The sequence below is a fragment of the Rhinatrema bivittatum genome, chromosome 11 (assembly GCF_901001135.1).
Source record: "Rhinatrema bivittatum chromosome 11, aRhiBiv1.1, whole genome shotgun sequence".
Classification (NCBI taxonomy): domain Eukaryota; kingdom Metazoa; phylum Chordata; class Amphibia; order Gymnophiona; family Rhinatrematidae; genus Rhinatrema; species Rhinatrema bivittatum.
This window is the reverse complement of record NC_042625.1, coordinates 1763616-1780978: the sequence shown is the minus strand read 5'-3', so window position 1 is coordinate 1780978 and position 17363 is coordinate 1763616. Positions and strand designations below refer to the sequence as shown.

At 45.6% G+C, this 17363-nt stretch overlaps 1 protein-coding gene across 6 annotated transcripts in view; it reads right to left on the bottom strand.

Annotated features, from left to right (window-relative positions):
- The window catches only part of NF2 (neurofibromin 2), a 221335-nt gene that overhangs the window by 140882 nt on the left and 63090 nt on the right, over positions 1-17363 (bottom strand). For all 6 annotated transcript variants that reach the window (XR_003859163.1, XM_029619386.1, XM_029619384.1 and 3 more), the window contains 2 exons: positions 13174-13296; positions 11283-11500 (listed from right to left, as the gene is read on the bottom strand). Coding sequence is in view for 5 of the 6 variants with exons in the window: in XM_029619386.1 (XP_029475246.1) it covers positions 11283-11500; positions 13174-13296 (341 nt within the window). In the remaining variant the exon portion in view is untranslated. The remainder of the gene's footprint in view (positions 1-11282; positions 11501-13173; positions 13297-17363) is intronic.

Here is a 17363-nt window from a genome sequence, read left to right as displayed (position 1 = left end):
ATGCTATGTCTTTTCGCATGGCCCTCATCAATAACACTGGTTTGGTTATCGGTTGAATGAATTGAGTCCATTGAGTTTTTAAACCTAACTGTAGATGGTGCATATGGAGTCGGGTTTGTGGCACTACGTATATTGCCGCCACCATGAGACCCAGAAGGGCTAAGATTTGGTGGGCCAAGGGGCGTGCACAGTTCCGTAATTTCACAGCCAGCGTGTAAAGGGTTTGAGATCTGCCCTCTGGCAGGCAAGCTTTCCCCTTTACCGCTGTCTAGCTTGGCCCCAATGAACTGAAGAACTTGCATTGGCTAAAGGCTGGACTTCTTGTAGTTTATTACAAAGCCTAGTGCCTCTAAGCAATTTGTGTCCCTTAAGTGAGTTTGAAGAGTTCTCGCTTCTGGAGCCACAAGAAGCCAATTGCCCAGAGAAGGAAATAGTTGAATACCGCTAAGCACTTAGTGAAGTCTCTCGAGGCGGACAATAGTCCAAAAGGGATCACCTTGTATTGGTAATGGCATCCACTGACCTGGCAATACAGGTAATGCCAGGAGGAATGTGGGAGTAAGCATCCTTGAGATCAATCAAGCATATCCAATTCTTTGGGTTGTAGAAAAGTCAGAATGGATTTTAGGGATGTCATCTTGAACTTCTCCCTCTGAATGAACTTGAGGACCTTTAAATCCAAGATTGAGTGGAGACCACCCAATTTCTTCCAAATGAGGAAAGTGTTGGGAATAGAAACTTCTGTTGCACCTGAGCACTTGGATTGCATGTTGCAGCAGTGAATTCACTTCTTCCTGCAAAAGTGTGCTTGAGCTTCCCGCAGAGAAGGTGTAAGGTACAGAAGAGTTCAGGTTCTCTTCAAATTCAGTTGGTAACCCTTGCGGACAATGCGCAAAACCCAACGATCTGACATGATTGCTTCCCAAGAGTCGAAAAAATTGACTATCTGCCCCCCCTACACATAGCAGTAGTTGCGGCTAGCCATCCTTGAAAACTGTGCAGCGGTTTCTGGCCAGCAATCAATGGCTGCCTCTGCTGGCACTGGCCCCTTGGCCTACCCTGGGCTGCGAAAAAGTCTGTGCATGATAAGATGTATATGGCCTGAAAGGGCATCTCTGATAACTGAATTTCCGGAAGCTGGGCTAATATCTCCTGGCAGCAGATGATTGCTCAGTTGGAGAAGCCAGGGACAGGACCACCATGTTCTGTTCTTTCGTTTCTGAGACTGTCTCCCGCAGTTTATCCACAAACCCCTACATGATAGCTCATCAATTTTTCATGGATGTCTTCATGGATGACACTGGCCCTCAACCTCAACTGGAATGGAGCCTAGATTTAATCGCCTTTTTCATAGCTAACTCCACCACAATCGAGGCATGAGGCAGCTGCACTGTACAGTAGTAGGGGGGACTTCTTCATCCAAAACTTAAGGTAAGTTTTTCTGGATGTCGTCAGTCCTGAGAAGGGGGACTCCCAGGTCTTTTCCATGACAGCATCCAGGACAGCATAGGAAGGCAGCGCTGTCGGCTCGGACAGGGCCTCAAAGATCTTTAAAAATGCAGAGAACTTCCGCTCTAGGGTTCGGCACATTCTTGGTCTCAACCTTGAAGAACCCCCATCTTCGATGAATTTGGAATAGGAGAGGTCCTCTGATGGTGAAGACGGCTCTAGAGGTTCCTCAGGAAGGGGGGAGTGATGGTATTCCTGTAGATGACCCTGGAGAAGGGGAGGGGGGGGCATGAGTCGCTTGGTTACAAGACCAGCTGTGAGGAGAACTGTGGATGGGATCCCCTCTTTTCCTGCAGGCTATGGACCTCCTGCTGCGGAGGAAGGGATGCACCCCCCAAGGACAACTCTTCTGATGAGGGGCTTGGAGGAGAATGTCTTTGTTTGTTCAGGGATGTGAAGAAGTTGCTCAGACTCATAGAAATCTGGGACATCACTTGGGAAGCTAGTGCTTCTGCAGGGGTACACTGTTCCCTCGTTGGGGCAGTAGCTGGGATACCATCCTGCCCCGTCCAGGCCTGACTTGGACTTCCTGGACGGTGGCGGTAGCACAGCCAAGAGGAAGTTGGAGTCAGGGCCCTTACTGCAGTGTTTAGCAGGCTCAACCTTGTTGGATGGTCCGAGTCTCTTCAACAGGGGCTCATACCTCTTCTTCCGGGACACTGAGGATACATCAGAGAATACCCTCTGGTATGACCCTGGAGGAGCCCCCCCAACAAGGTATAATCAGATAGTGGGTCCACATCAGACAACCTCAGTTCAAGCAGAAGAACATAAGAAATTGCATACTGGGTCAGACCAAGAGTCCATCAAGCCCAGCATCCTGTTTCCAACAGTGGCCAATCCAGGCTACAAATACCTGGCAAGTACCCAAAAACTAAGTATATCCCATGCTACTGATGCTAGTAATAGCAGTGGCTATTTCCTAGTCAACCTGATTAATAGCAGGTAATGAAGTTATCCAAACCTTTTTTAAACCCAGATACAGTAACTGCACTAACCACATCCCCTGGCAACAAATTCAGAAGTTTAATTGTGCATTGAATGAAAAAAGGATTTTCCCTGATTAGTTTTAAATGTGCTACAAGCTAACTTCATGGAGTGCCCCTTAGTCCTCCTATTATCCGAAAGAGTAAATAACTGATTCGTATTTACCCGTTCTAGACCTCTCATGATTTTAGACCTCTATCATATTCCCTCTCAGCCGTCTCTTCTCCAAGCTGTACAGCTCTAATCTCTTTAGTTTTTCCTCATAGGGAAGCTGTTCCACCCCCTTTATCATTTTGGTCTCTCTTTGCGAGAAAATGACCTGAGGATCCTGCTGCGGCTTCTGTTTTTGAGGGCCTTTTCCATGAAGGTTTGTACTGGTCAGCCTCCCCCTGTGGTTTTGGGTTCGACACATGCCTCATCGGTGTCGGGTGCATAATGGGCTGGCTCACCCAGTCATGGACGTCCGGTGAACGCGTTTTGCAGGTATCTGCATCGATGGGAGTGGGCCCAGAGAAGCATGCTTCAGAGTGTCGTGGCTCTTAGACGTATTGTTGTGCCGTACATCAGGACACGTGTTCGACGCAAGTGCAAAGTCCTTCCTGTGTGGAGTGTCATCCTTGCTCTGTTTCGATACATACGCCTGTGCTGCCGTTCTGGTGCTGTGGCTGCTCCCCAACGCAGACATGGCGCATCTCCCGACGCCTGGTGTTTCTGTAGGTCATGGGAGTGAGAAGCACGGTGGGGGGGGGGGGGAACCTGACCCACTCGGCTCTGACCTGGTTGCTTACCCTGGGGCACCAGGGAAGAAGCCCTCCTTCACTTTTTCAGGCTATCCATCTTCGGCCCTGGGGTTGTGGTGCTCAGACACTGGGGCATAGGAGTCTGTGTCTTCTGGGCGCAAAGACCTCTGGGACCTGAGCAACATGAGACCACAATCCCGGCACTTAGATTGGTCGTGCTCGGGCCCAAGGCAAATATAACAATAATTATGTCCATTGGTGATGGACATTACCTTTCCGCACTGGCAGTACTTGAAGCCAGGCGGCTTGGGCGCCATGAGAGCGCTGAAAAGTGCCTTTTTTTTTTTTTTTAAGAAAATCCTCTGAGGAAAAGAGAGAAAAGAAACTCCACGTGTGACTGGTAACGTAAAAAAAAGGACTGAGGAGAAGATGGCGATTGCGCGAAAAGACGCACGCAGCCACACAGAGCAAGAGCTCTGTGATCTATGAGAGAAACTCTGCCTCAAGGCCATCGGGGGATGTCCCAGACAGCATGGCTAATTCAACCTGCTATTGACGAGAAATTAAAGCTCTAAACATGTATACCCTAGAGCAGAGCTTTCCAAACTTTTCATGTTGGTGACACACTTTTTAGACAAACAATTTCGGGACACAGAAATTCAGTCTACTAGCAAACCAGAAGTTAAAGGTTAAACGAATGAAATGTATTTCGACAATTTATGTATGTTTCCTTAAATATATACATCATAAAATGTTTCACAACACAACCTATCTTGTGAAAACCTTTCATTTATATTAAATATATATAATATTCGAAGATTAATGTTATTGTTATAATTTATGAGTAACATTAATAAAACAAAGTTATTGTGTTATTCAATTTACCTCTTTAATGAGATATATGAGCTTGATGGGATGAACACAGCTTTTGAATATTTGGTGTTAATAAAAAAGTCCAAAGGGTCTTCTGCGTAATTTAAAAAAGCTGGCCAGTTTCACACTATAAAATTATTTGATAGCCTCATTCAACTAATTCTATTTGGCTATGAGAGTGAAGTCTGGAATTTATAGGAAGGGACAGAATGTCAATATAAATCCTGCACCTCCAGTTTTGTAACTTTGTACATCCACTGAAATTCCCCCAAACAATGGAGCTTGGATGTTTCCCTTACAGCTCATCATACTAAAAGATATTTTCAAATTCTGGTGTCACCTCACAGTAACAGCAGCACAAACAGCTTCCACCTCCAGGCACATTGTGAACTATTTTTATTTATTTATTTATTTGAAGCTTTTATATACCGAGGTTTAGCACATGCCTTCACCCCGGTTTACATTGGAACGAAACAATGATACATAGAACAATTTGAGAAACAAAAGTATATGCAACTAGCATATGGAGAAGGAAGTAACAGGAATAACTAAAAAATAATTTAATTCAAATAACGAAAAAGAAAATAGAAACGAAAAACGAGGAAGGTATGTACAAACTCGTGCTCTGAATACAAGAAAGTCTGAATGGGAAAAGTAGGAAATGAGGGGGGGATGGGGTAGGTAATGGAAGGAGGAAGGGGTAGGTAAGCGGAGAAGAGAAGAGGGGAGAAGGATGGGAAGCTTGAGGCATCACAATTGTGGATTGCTTAAATCATCATTGAAAGTCTAACTAAAATAAAACCTCGCAAAAAAGACACTCAAAATCTATACTGCAATCCCATCGTAACATAACAGTAATAACACCAAGGACTCAAACAACAATAACCCTACCTTTGAAAAAGCAAGGGTAAATATTACACTGGGTCCTAGAATACCAATACACCACCTACTGAGGAAACAAAACAAACCAGATTGCTATAGATCCCTATGCTAGCAGAATCTCTCATAATGGTCACACACACAGAGCAGAGACAGACCCTCACCAAATACAGAATACAAAATAAAGGAGCACAAATTAGACAAAAACTGAAATGGAAACCCCAAGAAGCCAGACTCTGTGTATTAACAATGGAAAAACAGAACCACCATTCCTCATAAAACAAATAAAATCAAGAAACAAAGCATCAATTATAATAGTAAAACCATACTAATAAAAGAATATTTTAAAACTACTGATAAATAGAATTTCTATTAATTAAAATCATATACATTTTTTACAATTTCCCAAACACCAATAAAATATTCCAAAACAGCACATATATCAAATAACACACAATAATTAAAACTAATAAGGATTTTAAAAAGCCCCTGCTGTCCATACATGGGAGCTCTTACATAGAAACATAGAAATGACAGCAGAAGCCCAAACGGCCCATCTAGTCTGCCCAGCAAGCTACGCACTTTATCCATTTTTTTCCTCCTTTTTTTCTCTCCCACCAGTTACTATTGGCTTCTAGTACCCTCCAGCCCTAATTCCCCTCCACCCCACCACCAATTTAGAGAGCAGCGCCGTATCTGCATCCAAGTGACATCCAGCTCAATTAGGGGTAGCAACCGCTGTAACAAGCAGGCCACACCCTTACCCCATACTCTTACCCACCCCTGTTTTTATTTTTTTGTTTGGTTTTTTTTTTTTTTTTGGAGATAGCAGCCCTCCATCCTTCCGCTCCGTGAAGGTGGAACACCAACTACTGGCCACTGGCATCCCGCTCCGTGAATGCCTCTGTGGCTACTGCCGCTCCGTGCAGTGTTTGAATGCCTCTGTGGCTACTGCCGCTCCATGCAGTGTTTTGCTGCCTCCTCTTTATTCATGCCCTCTAGACTTGATGGATCCACAGTGTTTATCCCACGCCTCTTTGAAGTCGTTCACAGTTTTAGACTTCACCACTTCCTCCGGAAGGGCATTCCAGGCATCCACCACCCTTTCCGTGAAGAAATACTTCCTGACATTGGTTCTTAGTCTTCCTCCCTGGAGCCTCAGCTCGTGACCTCTGGTTCTGCTGATTTTTTTCTGACTGAAAAGGTTTGTTGTTGTCTTTGGATCATTAAAGTTTTTCAAGTATCTAAAAGTCTGAATCATATCACCCCTGCTCCTCCTTTCCTCCAGGGAGTACTTAGATTCTTCAATCTCTCCTCGTTTGTCATCCTATGAAGACCCTCCACCTTCCTGGTTGCCCTTCTCTGTACCGCTTCCATCTTGTCTCTGTCTCTTTGGAGATACGGTCTCCAGAACTGAACACAGTACTCCAGGTGAGGCCTCACCAAGGACCTGTGCAAGGGGATAATCACTTCCCTTTTCTTACTCGATATTCCTCTCTCTATGCAGCCCAGCATTCTTCTGGCTTTTGCTATTGCCTTGTCGCATTGTTTCGCAGACTTCATATCATTAGACACTATAACCCCAAGGTCTCTCTCCTGCTCCGTGCACATCAGCCCTTCTCCCCCCATCGAATACAGTTCATTCAGATTTCCACTCCCCATATGCATAACTCTGCACTTCTTGGCATTGAATCTCAGCTGCCATACCTTCGACCACTCTTCCAGCTTCCTTAAATCCCGTCTCATTCTCTCCACTCCTTCCGGTGTGTCCACTCTGTTGCAGATCTTAGTGTCATCCGCAAAAAGACAAACCTTACCTTCTATCCCGTCCGCAATGTCGCTCACAAATATATTGAACAGGACCGGTCCCAACACCGATCCTTGTGGTACACCACTTAAAACCTCTTGATTTCCAGTCACCCTGATAATGTCGAGGATTAGGAGGTTATCCTCTCTCACACATACTCAAGTCCATTTTCTCTCACACATACACTGTCACATACATACACATTCATGCTCTTATACCCACCATAACCTCTCGCTCTCACAGACACTGACACTCTCAGGCTCTAAGACACTCTCTCCCCCTCCACACACCCCCCCCACACAAGCTCTTACTCCCCTGGATTTTCTCATACACACTCATGCTCTCACTCTCTCTGGCTCCCTCACATACACACAAACACACACACCCAGGCAAGTTCCCAATCATTCTCACACACTGAAACTGACCCCCAGGCAGGCTCCCATTCATTTTCACACCACTCCCTCACCATCCCAGGCACTCTCACACACACAGACCGCCAAGCAGGCACCAATTCATTCTCACACACACCTATTCTCACACATACAAACCCCAGGAAGACACCCATACATTCTCATACACAGACACACCCTCAGGCAGGCACCCATGCATTCACACACATACACCCCCAGGCAGGCACCCATGCATACACATGCACACTAAAGGCAGACCCCCCTCTCTTTCTTTTGCCAGCAACCTCGGAGCCTCTCTCATTCCTCTGCTGCCACTGCTGCCACGTGGCTATTGGGGAGATGCAGATTGCTGCTATTGGCACTGAAGCCCATTCTGCTGCCTCCTCTGTGCAGGCCCCGTGGGTTTCCACTTCCTCCATGTTGATCTCGTACATTGTGAGATCCGCATAGAGAAAGTGCTACTCTTGCACATTACTAAAGATTACATGTGCCAATCAGTAAAAAGTAATTTATTTCTTTTTTTTTTACCTTTGCTGTCTGATCTTAGTTTTCTAATCGGTTGATCACAGGCTTTTTTGTTCCACCTCCCCTTTCTTATTTTTTTACCAATTCCTTTCATATTGTCTTTTTTTTCTACTTCTTTTCTCTCCATCTATCTTCTTCCCTCAAACATACAGTCAGGTTCTCATTCTCACATGCTTTCTCTCTCTCACATACACACATGCTCTCTCATATAATCATTCATACACAGTCTCTCTCTTGCACATGCTGTCTGACTCTCACACACCCAGGCTCTCTCTTACTCCCAATGCTGTCTTGCTCAAGCACAGACTCTCACTGTCACATGCTCTCTCTCATACAATCATTCATACACACAGGCTCTCACTGTCACATGCTGTCTCACACACACACACAGGCTCTCACATGCTGTCTCTGCAAACATTCAGGTCCTTACTCCCACACACAATCTCTCAACTCATCTCATACACACACTCTACGGGGCCCTCAGCCTCTCTCTTACCTATGGGCCTCCTCTTCACGGGTCACTGCAGGATGGGCTCTGCAGCGGCCCTGATCTTCTTGGGCCGATCCGCGGCAGCGGCGGCCCTGATCTTCTCGGGCCGATCCGTGGCAGCGGCGGCCCTGCTACCAGGACTCCTCCTCTTCTTAGCTCGCTGCAACAACGCTGCTCCTCTTCTGCACGCGGCTGATGCTCCACCTCCTTCCTGCCTGCGCGGCTCCGGCAACATTTTTCTTCCGGGGCCGCGTGGGCAGGAAGGAGGTGGAGCACCTGCACATTTAAACGTGACCTTTTTCTTCGGGCCGTGGTGACGTGAGCTCCACCACGGCCCTGCCGATCTTCCTGCTGTGTGTCTCCGGCACACAGCCCAGCGAAACTTCACTGCTCAGCCGCCAGTGGGATGAGGTCCACCAGCGGCCGCATTGGCTCCCACTTCCTGGTGTGTCACGTGCACCGGGCTTGTGCGACACACCGGCACATTGCAGGCGACACACTAAAGCGTGGCGACACACACTTTGGAAAGCTCTGCCCTAGAGGAAAGGCAAGATAGGTGAGATATGATAGAGACATTCAAATATCTCAAAAGTTTCCATGCACAGGAGGCAAGCTAGAACAAGGGGGGGCGGGGGGTGGGGGGTCATGAGATGTTGAAAGGAGGTAGACTCGGGAGTAATCCTAGGAAATATTTCTTTACAGAGAGGGTGGTGAATGTATAGAACAGCCTCCCAGTGGAAGTGGTAGAGACAAAAACAGTATTTGAATTCAAGATATCCCCTGTATTTATTCAAGCTCTCTAAGAAAGTGATAAGAATTATAATGCTAAATTATTTGGACAGATGGGCATTCTCTGGATGGGTCATAGTCTTTTTCTGTCGTCATGCTTCTGTTTCTAAGATTAGCTGGAGGGGAAAACAGCTTAAAATCTACAGCCTCAGGATGAACTCAACCATCCAGAGTTAGAAAGAGAAGTACCAACAGTGTGAGTCAGAGATAGGTGTTGAGAGCTCTGATAGAACATAAGAACATAAGAACATAAGAAAATGCCATACTGGGTCAGACCAAGGGTCCATCAAGCCCAGCATCCTGTTTCCAACAGTGGCCAATCCAGGCCATAAGAACCTGGCAAGTACCCAAAAACTAAGTCTATTCCATGTAACCATTGCTAATGGCAGTGGCTATTCTCTAAGTGAACCTAATAGCAGGTAATGGACTTCTCCTCCAAGAACTTATCCAATCCTTTTTTAAACACAGCTATACTACCTGCACGAACCACATTCTCTGGCAACAAATTCCAGAGTTTAATTGTGCGTTGAGTAAAAAAGAACTTTCTCCGATTAGTTTTAAATGTGCCCCATGCTAACTTCATGGAGTGTCCCCTAGTCCTTCTACTATCTGAAAGAGTAAATAACCGATTCACATCTACCCGTTCTAGACCTCTCATGATTTTAAACACCTCTATCATATCCCCCCTCAGTCGTCTCTTCTCCAAGCTGAAAAGTCCTAATCTCTTTAGTCTTTCCTCATAGGGGAGTTGTTCCATTCCCCTTATCATTTTGGTAGCCCTTCTCTGTACCTTCTCCATCGCAATTATATCTTTTTTGAGATGCGGCGACCAGAATTGTACACAGTATTCAAGGTGCGGTCTCACCATGGAGCGATACAGAGGCATTATGACATTTTCCGTTTTATTCATCATTCCTTTTCTAATAATTCCCAACATTCTGTTTGCTTTTTTGACTGCCGCAGCACACTGAACCGACGATTTCAATGTGTTATCCACTATGACACCTAGATCTCTTTCTTGGGTTGTAGCACCTAATATGGAACCCAACATCGTGTAATTATAGCATGGGTTATTTTTCCCTATATGCATCACCTTGCACTTTTCCACATTAAATTTCATCTGCCATTTGGATGCCCAATTTTCCAGTCTCACAAGGTCTTCCTGCAATTTATCACAATCTGCTTGTGATTTAACTACTCTGCACAATTTTGTGTCATCTGCAAATTTGATTATCTCACTCGTCGTATTTCTTTCCAGATCATTTATAAATATATTGAACAGTAAGGGTCCCAATACAGATCCCTGAGGCACTCCACTGTCCACTCCCTTCCACTGAGAAAATTGCCCATTTAATCCTACTCTCTGTTTCCTGTTTTTTAGCCAGTTTGCAATCCACGAAAGGACATCGCCACCTATCCCATGACTTTTTACTTTTCCTAGAAGCCTCTCATGAGGAACTTTGTCAAACGCCTTCTGAAAATCCAAGTATACTATATCTACCGGTTCACCTTTATCCACATGTTTATTAACTCCTTCAAAAAAGTGAAGCAGATTTGTGAGGCAAGACTTGCCCTGGGTAAAGCCATGCTGACTTTGTTCCATTAAACCATGTCTTTCTATATGTTCTGTGATTTTGATGTTTAGAACACTTTCCACTATTTTTCCTGGCACTGAAGTCAGGCTAACCGGTCTGTAGTTTCCCGGATCGCCCCTGGAGCCCTTTTTAAATATTGGGGTTACATTTGCTATCCTCCAGTCTTCAGGTACAATGGATGATTTTAATGATAAGTTACAAATTTTTACTAATAGGTCTGAAATTTCATTTTTTAGTTCCTTCAGAACTCTGGGGTGTATACCATCCGGTCCAGGTGATTTACTACTCTTCAGTTTGTCAATCAGGCCTACCACATCTTCTAGGTTCACCGTGATTTGATTCAGTCCATCTGAATCATTACCCATGAAAACCTTCTCCATTACGGGTACCTCCCCAACATCCTCTTCAGTAAACACCGAAGAGTTCCCAACAGCTATATATTTACTCCCATTCAGAATGCTTGATTGTTCCATAAATGGCAGAGATGCTTACTGTGTTTTATTCACTTTCTCCATCCAGGGTTATGGGTTAAAGTGGCAATACTATCCCAAGTCTCCTGCGGCCAATCTTGGATTCTGTACTGAGGTCAACAAAAGGATGATTGAGCGGGTAGGGCATAAAGGATGTGCTAAATTGGGAGGGCCAGGGAAAAGACATACCAAACACAAGCACTCTAACCTCCTCTCTGATTCCTCTGCCATCTTTAGTGCCAACATCTCTGTCTCCAGCACCTTCTGCTCCATCAGTCGCTTTTCCTCTTCTGTCCGTATTGCTGTGGCTTTTATGCGCTGCATCTCCTGCTCTGCCTCTGCTGCTTTCTGTGCTAGGAGCTTGGCCTCCTCCTCTGTGATCTGGGCCTTTTCTGCTAGTAAGTCTGCTGTCTCCTCAGATCTCATCTGGACAGAAAGAGGAAAGCATACTTAGTACACAACAGAATGCCTCACCTTTCCAACTCCAGCTCTCACTTGAGTGGGTTTCCCCTTGCCCCCACCTCAGACTTGCTCTGGCTCTCACAGTTGGGGAGCCCCTCACACTTCTGCCTCCAACACTCACATTTTATTTTATTTATTTATTTTTAGTTTTAGTTCTTTTTATACCGATTTTCCTGCATAGAATGCATATCAAACCGGTTTACAATGAAACAGAATAAGCAGGAAGTACAATTCCTTAGTCTAATACATTTAAACGTTAATAACGAAATAATTTTAAACAAAGCAAAAAGCTGAACAGCATTAATAAAGGTTAAATTGATAACAAAAACATAAATACAATTATATTAGAAGGAGCACAAAGGTTAGCACGAAGGGGAGCACAAAGGGGAAAACCCCTTTGTCGCTCGACGCCTGGTGTAATAGCGCCCTTAATCGGGTCGCCGCTGGCTGGTCGTCATGACGTCGGGGGGGGGGGGGGGGGGGGGCGGGTCTTCACATAGGGAAATCTCTCAAAATTATAATTCCAGCTCCAGCTCTCACATGAATGGACCCTCCCTTCAGCTCCAGCTCTAAAATTGAGGTAGAAAGGATACCATTTTCTCTTAACTCAATAATATTCCAGAACAAACAATGAAAGAATCCATAGAACCAGAATTTAGATGAGCCCTGAAAGACCTCTATTCTTGTAATAACATTGTAACATTCTTGTAATAGACTGGGTTTTGTTTTTAAAATTCCTCAAACTATAAATTTTAACTACAATATCAGAGTCCACTTACATTTACAGTGTAGAGAAATTAATATACACAGCAAACTGGAAACACCTACTGGGTAAGGATTTAAAAAAAATAAATAAATTTTGATTTAAAATAGTTTCTTTTCTCTTGGGGTACACTGAGAAATAAAACAGCATCTTATATGGATTTCCTGTTCCCTTGCTCATGTTTGTCTCTTTTAGATATGGGATTTTGGCTTCAATTATTGCCCTTGCCACTAACTTGGTATCTGCTGCCTTGGGGCATCCTTCAATTTTTCACTGGGTTTAAGAGAGACACGTGCTCTGCGGCTGTGATGCCTTTTACTGGACCAGTTGGAGACTAACCCAAAGATGATGTACAGGAGTTCTCCACACCCTTCTTCATATATCATCTCATGTACAACATCAGCTCTAGATAATTTTCATGCTGGTCAATAAAAAGGTATCACAAACTGTAAAGAATTCAGTTTTCTCTGGGGATCAACACATTTACTAGAGCAGTGAAAATACAAGATGCAAAGAAAAGCCAAACCAGAAGGCCCTGACATATCCATGTCTTCTTCCTTGGATCAGTTATAGACTGAACCACCAAGCAGGTCCTGCCTGAAGGTCATGGTTCACGGTAACTGAAAGCAGAGGAAAAGCCAGTTGCCAGACACTCTCTCAGACCCAAGGTCTATCAATTTGTGCAATTTTGTTTTTAAGAGAGAAAAAGATTTGTTGGGCTTACTGGGTAAAACTAGGCTGAGGAGAACATTTTGCTTCTGGACAATATCCTGTTCCTACTACTCCATGCAAAATGTTCCTCCTGCAGCTAGAAGGATGCACTGCATTATACACTTAATATTGTGGTTACTGTGTCAGAGGCAGCTGGACTTACCAAGGCATCATTGGCCAGTTGTGCCTCCTCCTTTAGCTGCAGCAGCCTCCTTTCTAACTCATCCCGTGTCCGCTCGGCCTCTTCTCGCAGCTGTTTCTCTCGAGCCAAGCGCTGCCGTTCCATCTAGGTGATGAGAGAAAGCAACAAAAAGTTAGAACCCAAGTTTGGCCTGGAGACTGGCAGGGGAGGGGGGGTATAGCAGGTGCAAATAGAAGAAAATCTGCAAACACACAACTCTATGGCACAGAGAAATGCTCCTGATTCTTTACTCCTTCTGATCCTGAAGCTCATGCAGCCTTCCATACATTCACTTATTTGCTTTCCTAGCATGAAGACAAGAGGAAAATTGGTTCTTACCTGCTAATTTTCGTTCCTGTAATACCACGGATCAGTCCAGACTCCTGGGTTTTGCCTCCCCACCAGCAGATGGAGACAGAGAAAGTTTAACTGAAATGGTTTTATAATCACTGGTGCCACCTGCAGTTCCTCAGTATTGAACTGTACCCAAGCCAGAAAAAACATCTGGTAAAAAACGTTGGTAAAAAGTCAAACAGCTTAAAAATGTATTAGAATATCCCAAAAACAAATCTTACAGCACTGAAAGCAACCAGAATCGAGCAGCTAACTCTCCACCAGCTAGAATGGGCAGATTCTGGACTGATCCGTGGTACTACAGGAACAAAAATTAGCAGGTAAGAACCAATTTTCCTTTCGCTGTACATACCCAGATCAGTCCAGACTCCGGGATGTAGCAAAGCTCCTTACTCAGGGTGGAACCTGGAGAGTCCCGCTCGCAAAACACTCTCACCAGAAGAGCGAGCTTCCGGATCCCGGACGTCTATGCAATATTGACGCGAAAAGGTATGCAATGATTTCCATGTTGACACCCTACAAATTTCCTGTGGCGACACCAATTGAGCCTCTGCCCATGAGGCTGCATGCGATCGAGTAGACTGAGCCCGCAAACTAGTGATTCTGAGAAAGGGATCACGGCAGGACAGTGCTTGTAGCTCCGAGATGCGGCGTGCTGAACACACAGCCAGCAAGAACACCATCTTCAAAGTTAGAGAACGGAGAGACAGGCCCCCACGAGGAAATCCAAAACTATGTTGAGGTTCCACAGGGGCACTGGCCACTTCAGTGGCGGACGAATGTGCTTGACTCCTTTCAGGAAGCGGGAAACATCTGAGTGCGTGGCAATGGTCTTGCCATCCCTCCTGGGACTGTAGCAAGACAGTGCAGCCACCTGAACTTTGATGGAGCTTAGGGAGAGACCCTTCTGAAGCCCATCCTGCAGGAAATCCAGAACAAAAGGGATTGTGGTCGCATGTGGAGTGGTGCCATGAGTGTCGCACCAGGCTTCAAATACTCTCCAGATCCTTATGTAGGTGAGGGATGTGGAAAACTTGCGCGCTCGGAGGAGCGTATCTATCACCGGCTCCGAGTAACCTCTTTTCTTCAGTCTAGCCCTCTCAATGGCCAGACCGTAAGAGAGAACTGAGCTGGATCCTCGTGGAGGATGGGACCTTGACGCAGCAGGTCCCTGAGCAAAGGCAGGGGAAGAGGCTCCCCTGTCAGTAGTCTTCTCATGTCCGCGAACCAGGGTCTTCTTGGCCAGTCTGGTGCCACTAGAAGAACTAGGCCCCTGTGCCTCTGAATCTTGTGTATAAGGGCGCCCAGCAGGGGCCACGGAGGAAAGGCGTATAGCAGGGTCCCTGGAGGCCATGGCTGAACCAGGGCGTCGATCCCGTGAGAGAACGGATCTCGCTTGTGGCTGAAGTATCTGGGTACTTGAGCATTGGACCTGTCCGCTAGTAGGTCCATGTCCGGAGTCCCCCACTGATCCACGATCATCTGGAAGGCTGTGGGGGACAGCTGCCATTCTCCCGGATTTAGGCTTTCCCAGCTGAGGAAGTCTGCCGCGGTGTTGTCCCTTCCGGCAATGTGGACGGCGGAGATTTCCTGGAGATTCGCCTCTGCCCAAGCCATCAGTGGGGCTATCTCTAGGGACACCTGTTGGCTTCTGGTTCCGCCCTGACAGTTGATGTATGCCACCGTGGTGGCGTTGTCGGACATCACTCTGACTGCTCTGTTCCGCAGTCTGGGAGCAAATTGCAGGCAGGCTAACCGGACTGCCCGTGCCTCTAGACGGTTGATGTTCCACCCCGACTCTTCTCTGCTCCACCGCCCCTTGTTCTGAGTCCATCTGGCTACACACTAGGAAAAGGTGGCTTTTAAGTTTATTCTTCTTGATTGACTGCCATTTTAATTATTTAACATTATGTGATGTGCCTGCTTTTTTGAAATATTTTATTGGTGTTTGAAGAATTTTGAATAGTTTTTATGAGTTTTTAATTGTTGGATGTTATTCTGTTCATAGCTGTTTTGAAAAATGTATTCTGCTTATTAGTATAGTTTTACAATTATTTCTGTGTGGGGGATCTTTAGCTGCTTGCTAGTTCTGTTTTCCTAATAAGAGGTATATTGGTTTTTAGGGTCTGATTTAATATTTGTAGTGTTGCCTTTTCATAGATAGGGTTGCTCCTGTTTGAGTGTATTCCATAGTACAGGTGTAACAGTGTGCAAATTAGTTTATGTGCATTACTACAGATCCTGGGAGCATGTTAGGTCGGTTCTGTGTCTGTTAGAGATATGAGATATTTTACTAGCATGTAAGCATTTGTATCAGTCTTATTTGTTGTGCTTTCTCAAGAGGACATGCATTGGTGGTAAACTGCTGTCTTTTCATAAGTAGGGCTATTGAGCCTGGAAGTAGAAGGAGTTTGAGTTGCTGTTACTGAGATGACACCAGAACCAGAATATCTTTTTTGTAGGTGAGTTGTATGGGGAATGTCATAATTCTGCTTTACATCCATTATTGTGGGTCAAGGGGTTCCCATGGATGCAAACTGTACTTTTACATCTAGCCCCATGATGATCATGGGTCAGCGTGTCATGCATGTGAGAACCATCTGTCAGGTGTGTCCCGACAGAAAAAAGGTTGAGAACCACTGCTTTAGGTAACGCAGCAAAGCTCTGAAAACATCGAGCTTCCGCAAGTCGCCAGCCAAAGGATCTGAACGGTCTAACTCCATGAAGGCCGGCAGGTCCACAGATTGGTTGACATGAAAGGAGGAAACCACTTTTGGCAAGAAAGACGGAACCGTCCTTAAAGAAACGTTCGAATCCGAAATCCGCAAAAAGGGTTCCCTACAGGAAAGCTCCTGGAGTTCCGACACCCTACAAGCCGATGTGATGGCCACAAGAAAAATCACTTTCAAGGTAAGATCTTTTAGAGTTGATCTCTTCAAAAGGCTCAAAAGATGCCGAGCTAACACATTCTCTGTTCTGGCCAGGTACATAGCCTTGAGCAGCAACCTATGAAAGAGGACCCAGGACCACATTTGAACTGCCTCCTGATACAAGAGGAACAAGCCCATGCCTCCCTGCTTGTTGTCATACCATATTACTACTTGGTTGACTGTTTGAATCAGGACAATTTTGTTGGACAGCTGATCTCTGAAAGCCCATAGTGTATACCTGATCGCCAGAGCTCCAGGAATTTGATTTGGCTATAATGTTCCTGGGTGTACAGATACTGACTGCTGAGACCATCTACATGAGCTCCCCAACCCAGGGTGGATGCATCTGTAGTTAGGACAATTGGGGGGGGGGGGGGGGGGTGCGCTTTGAAAAGGGATCCCTTGTTCCAGATTTGAAATTACCTGCCACCAGGACAAGAGTCCCAGAAGGGAAGGTGACTCAGATACGGTCCTAGAGACTTTGTGGCCTGATGCCGCTGCAATCTCAAAGTCCATTTGGCCTGTCGCATGTATAAGCCTGCCAAGGGAGTGACGTGAACTATCACAGCCATGTGGCCCAAAATCCTCAACATGTGTCAAGTCGACACCTGTTGGCTCTGTTGAATTTCTGCCACGATGGACATCAAGTTAATGGCCCTTTGATGAGGCAGAAAAGGCCTTGACTTGAGCTGTGTCTAGCAGGGCTTCTATGAAGTCCAATTGAGGTGACGGACTGAGATGGGACTTTGGGTAGTGAACGACAAACCCTAGTGATTCCAACACCTGGATGGTCAAGCGCATGGACCCGACAGCCCCTGCTCAAGAAATGCTCTCGACCAGCCAATTGTCCAGGTAAGGGAATATGTACTCCCAGTCTATAAAGATACC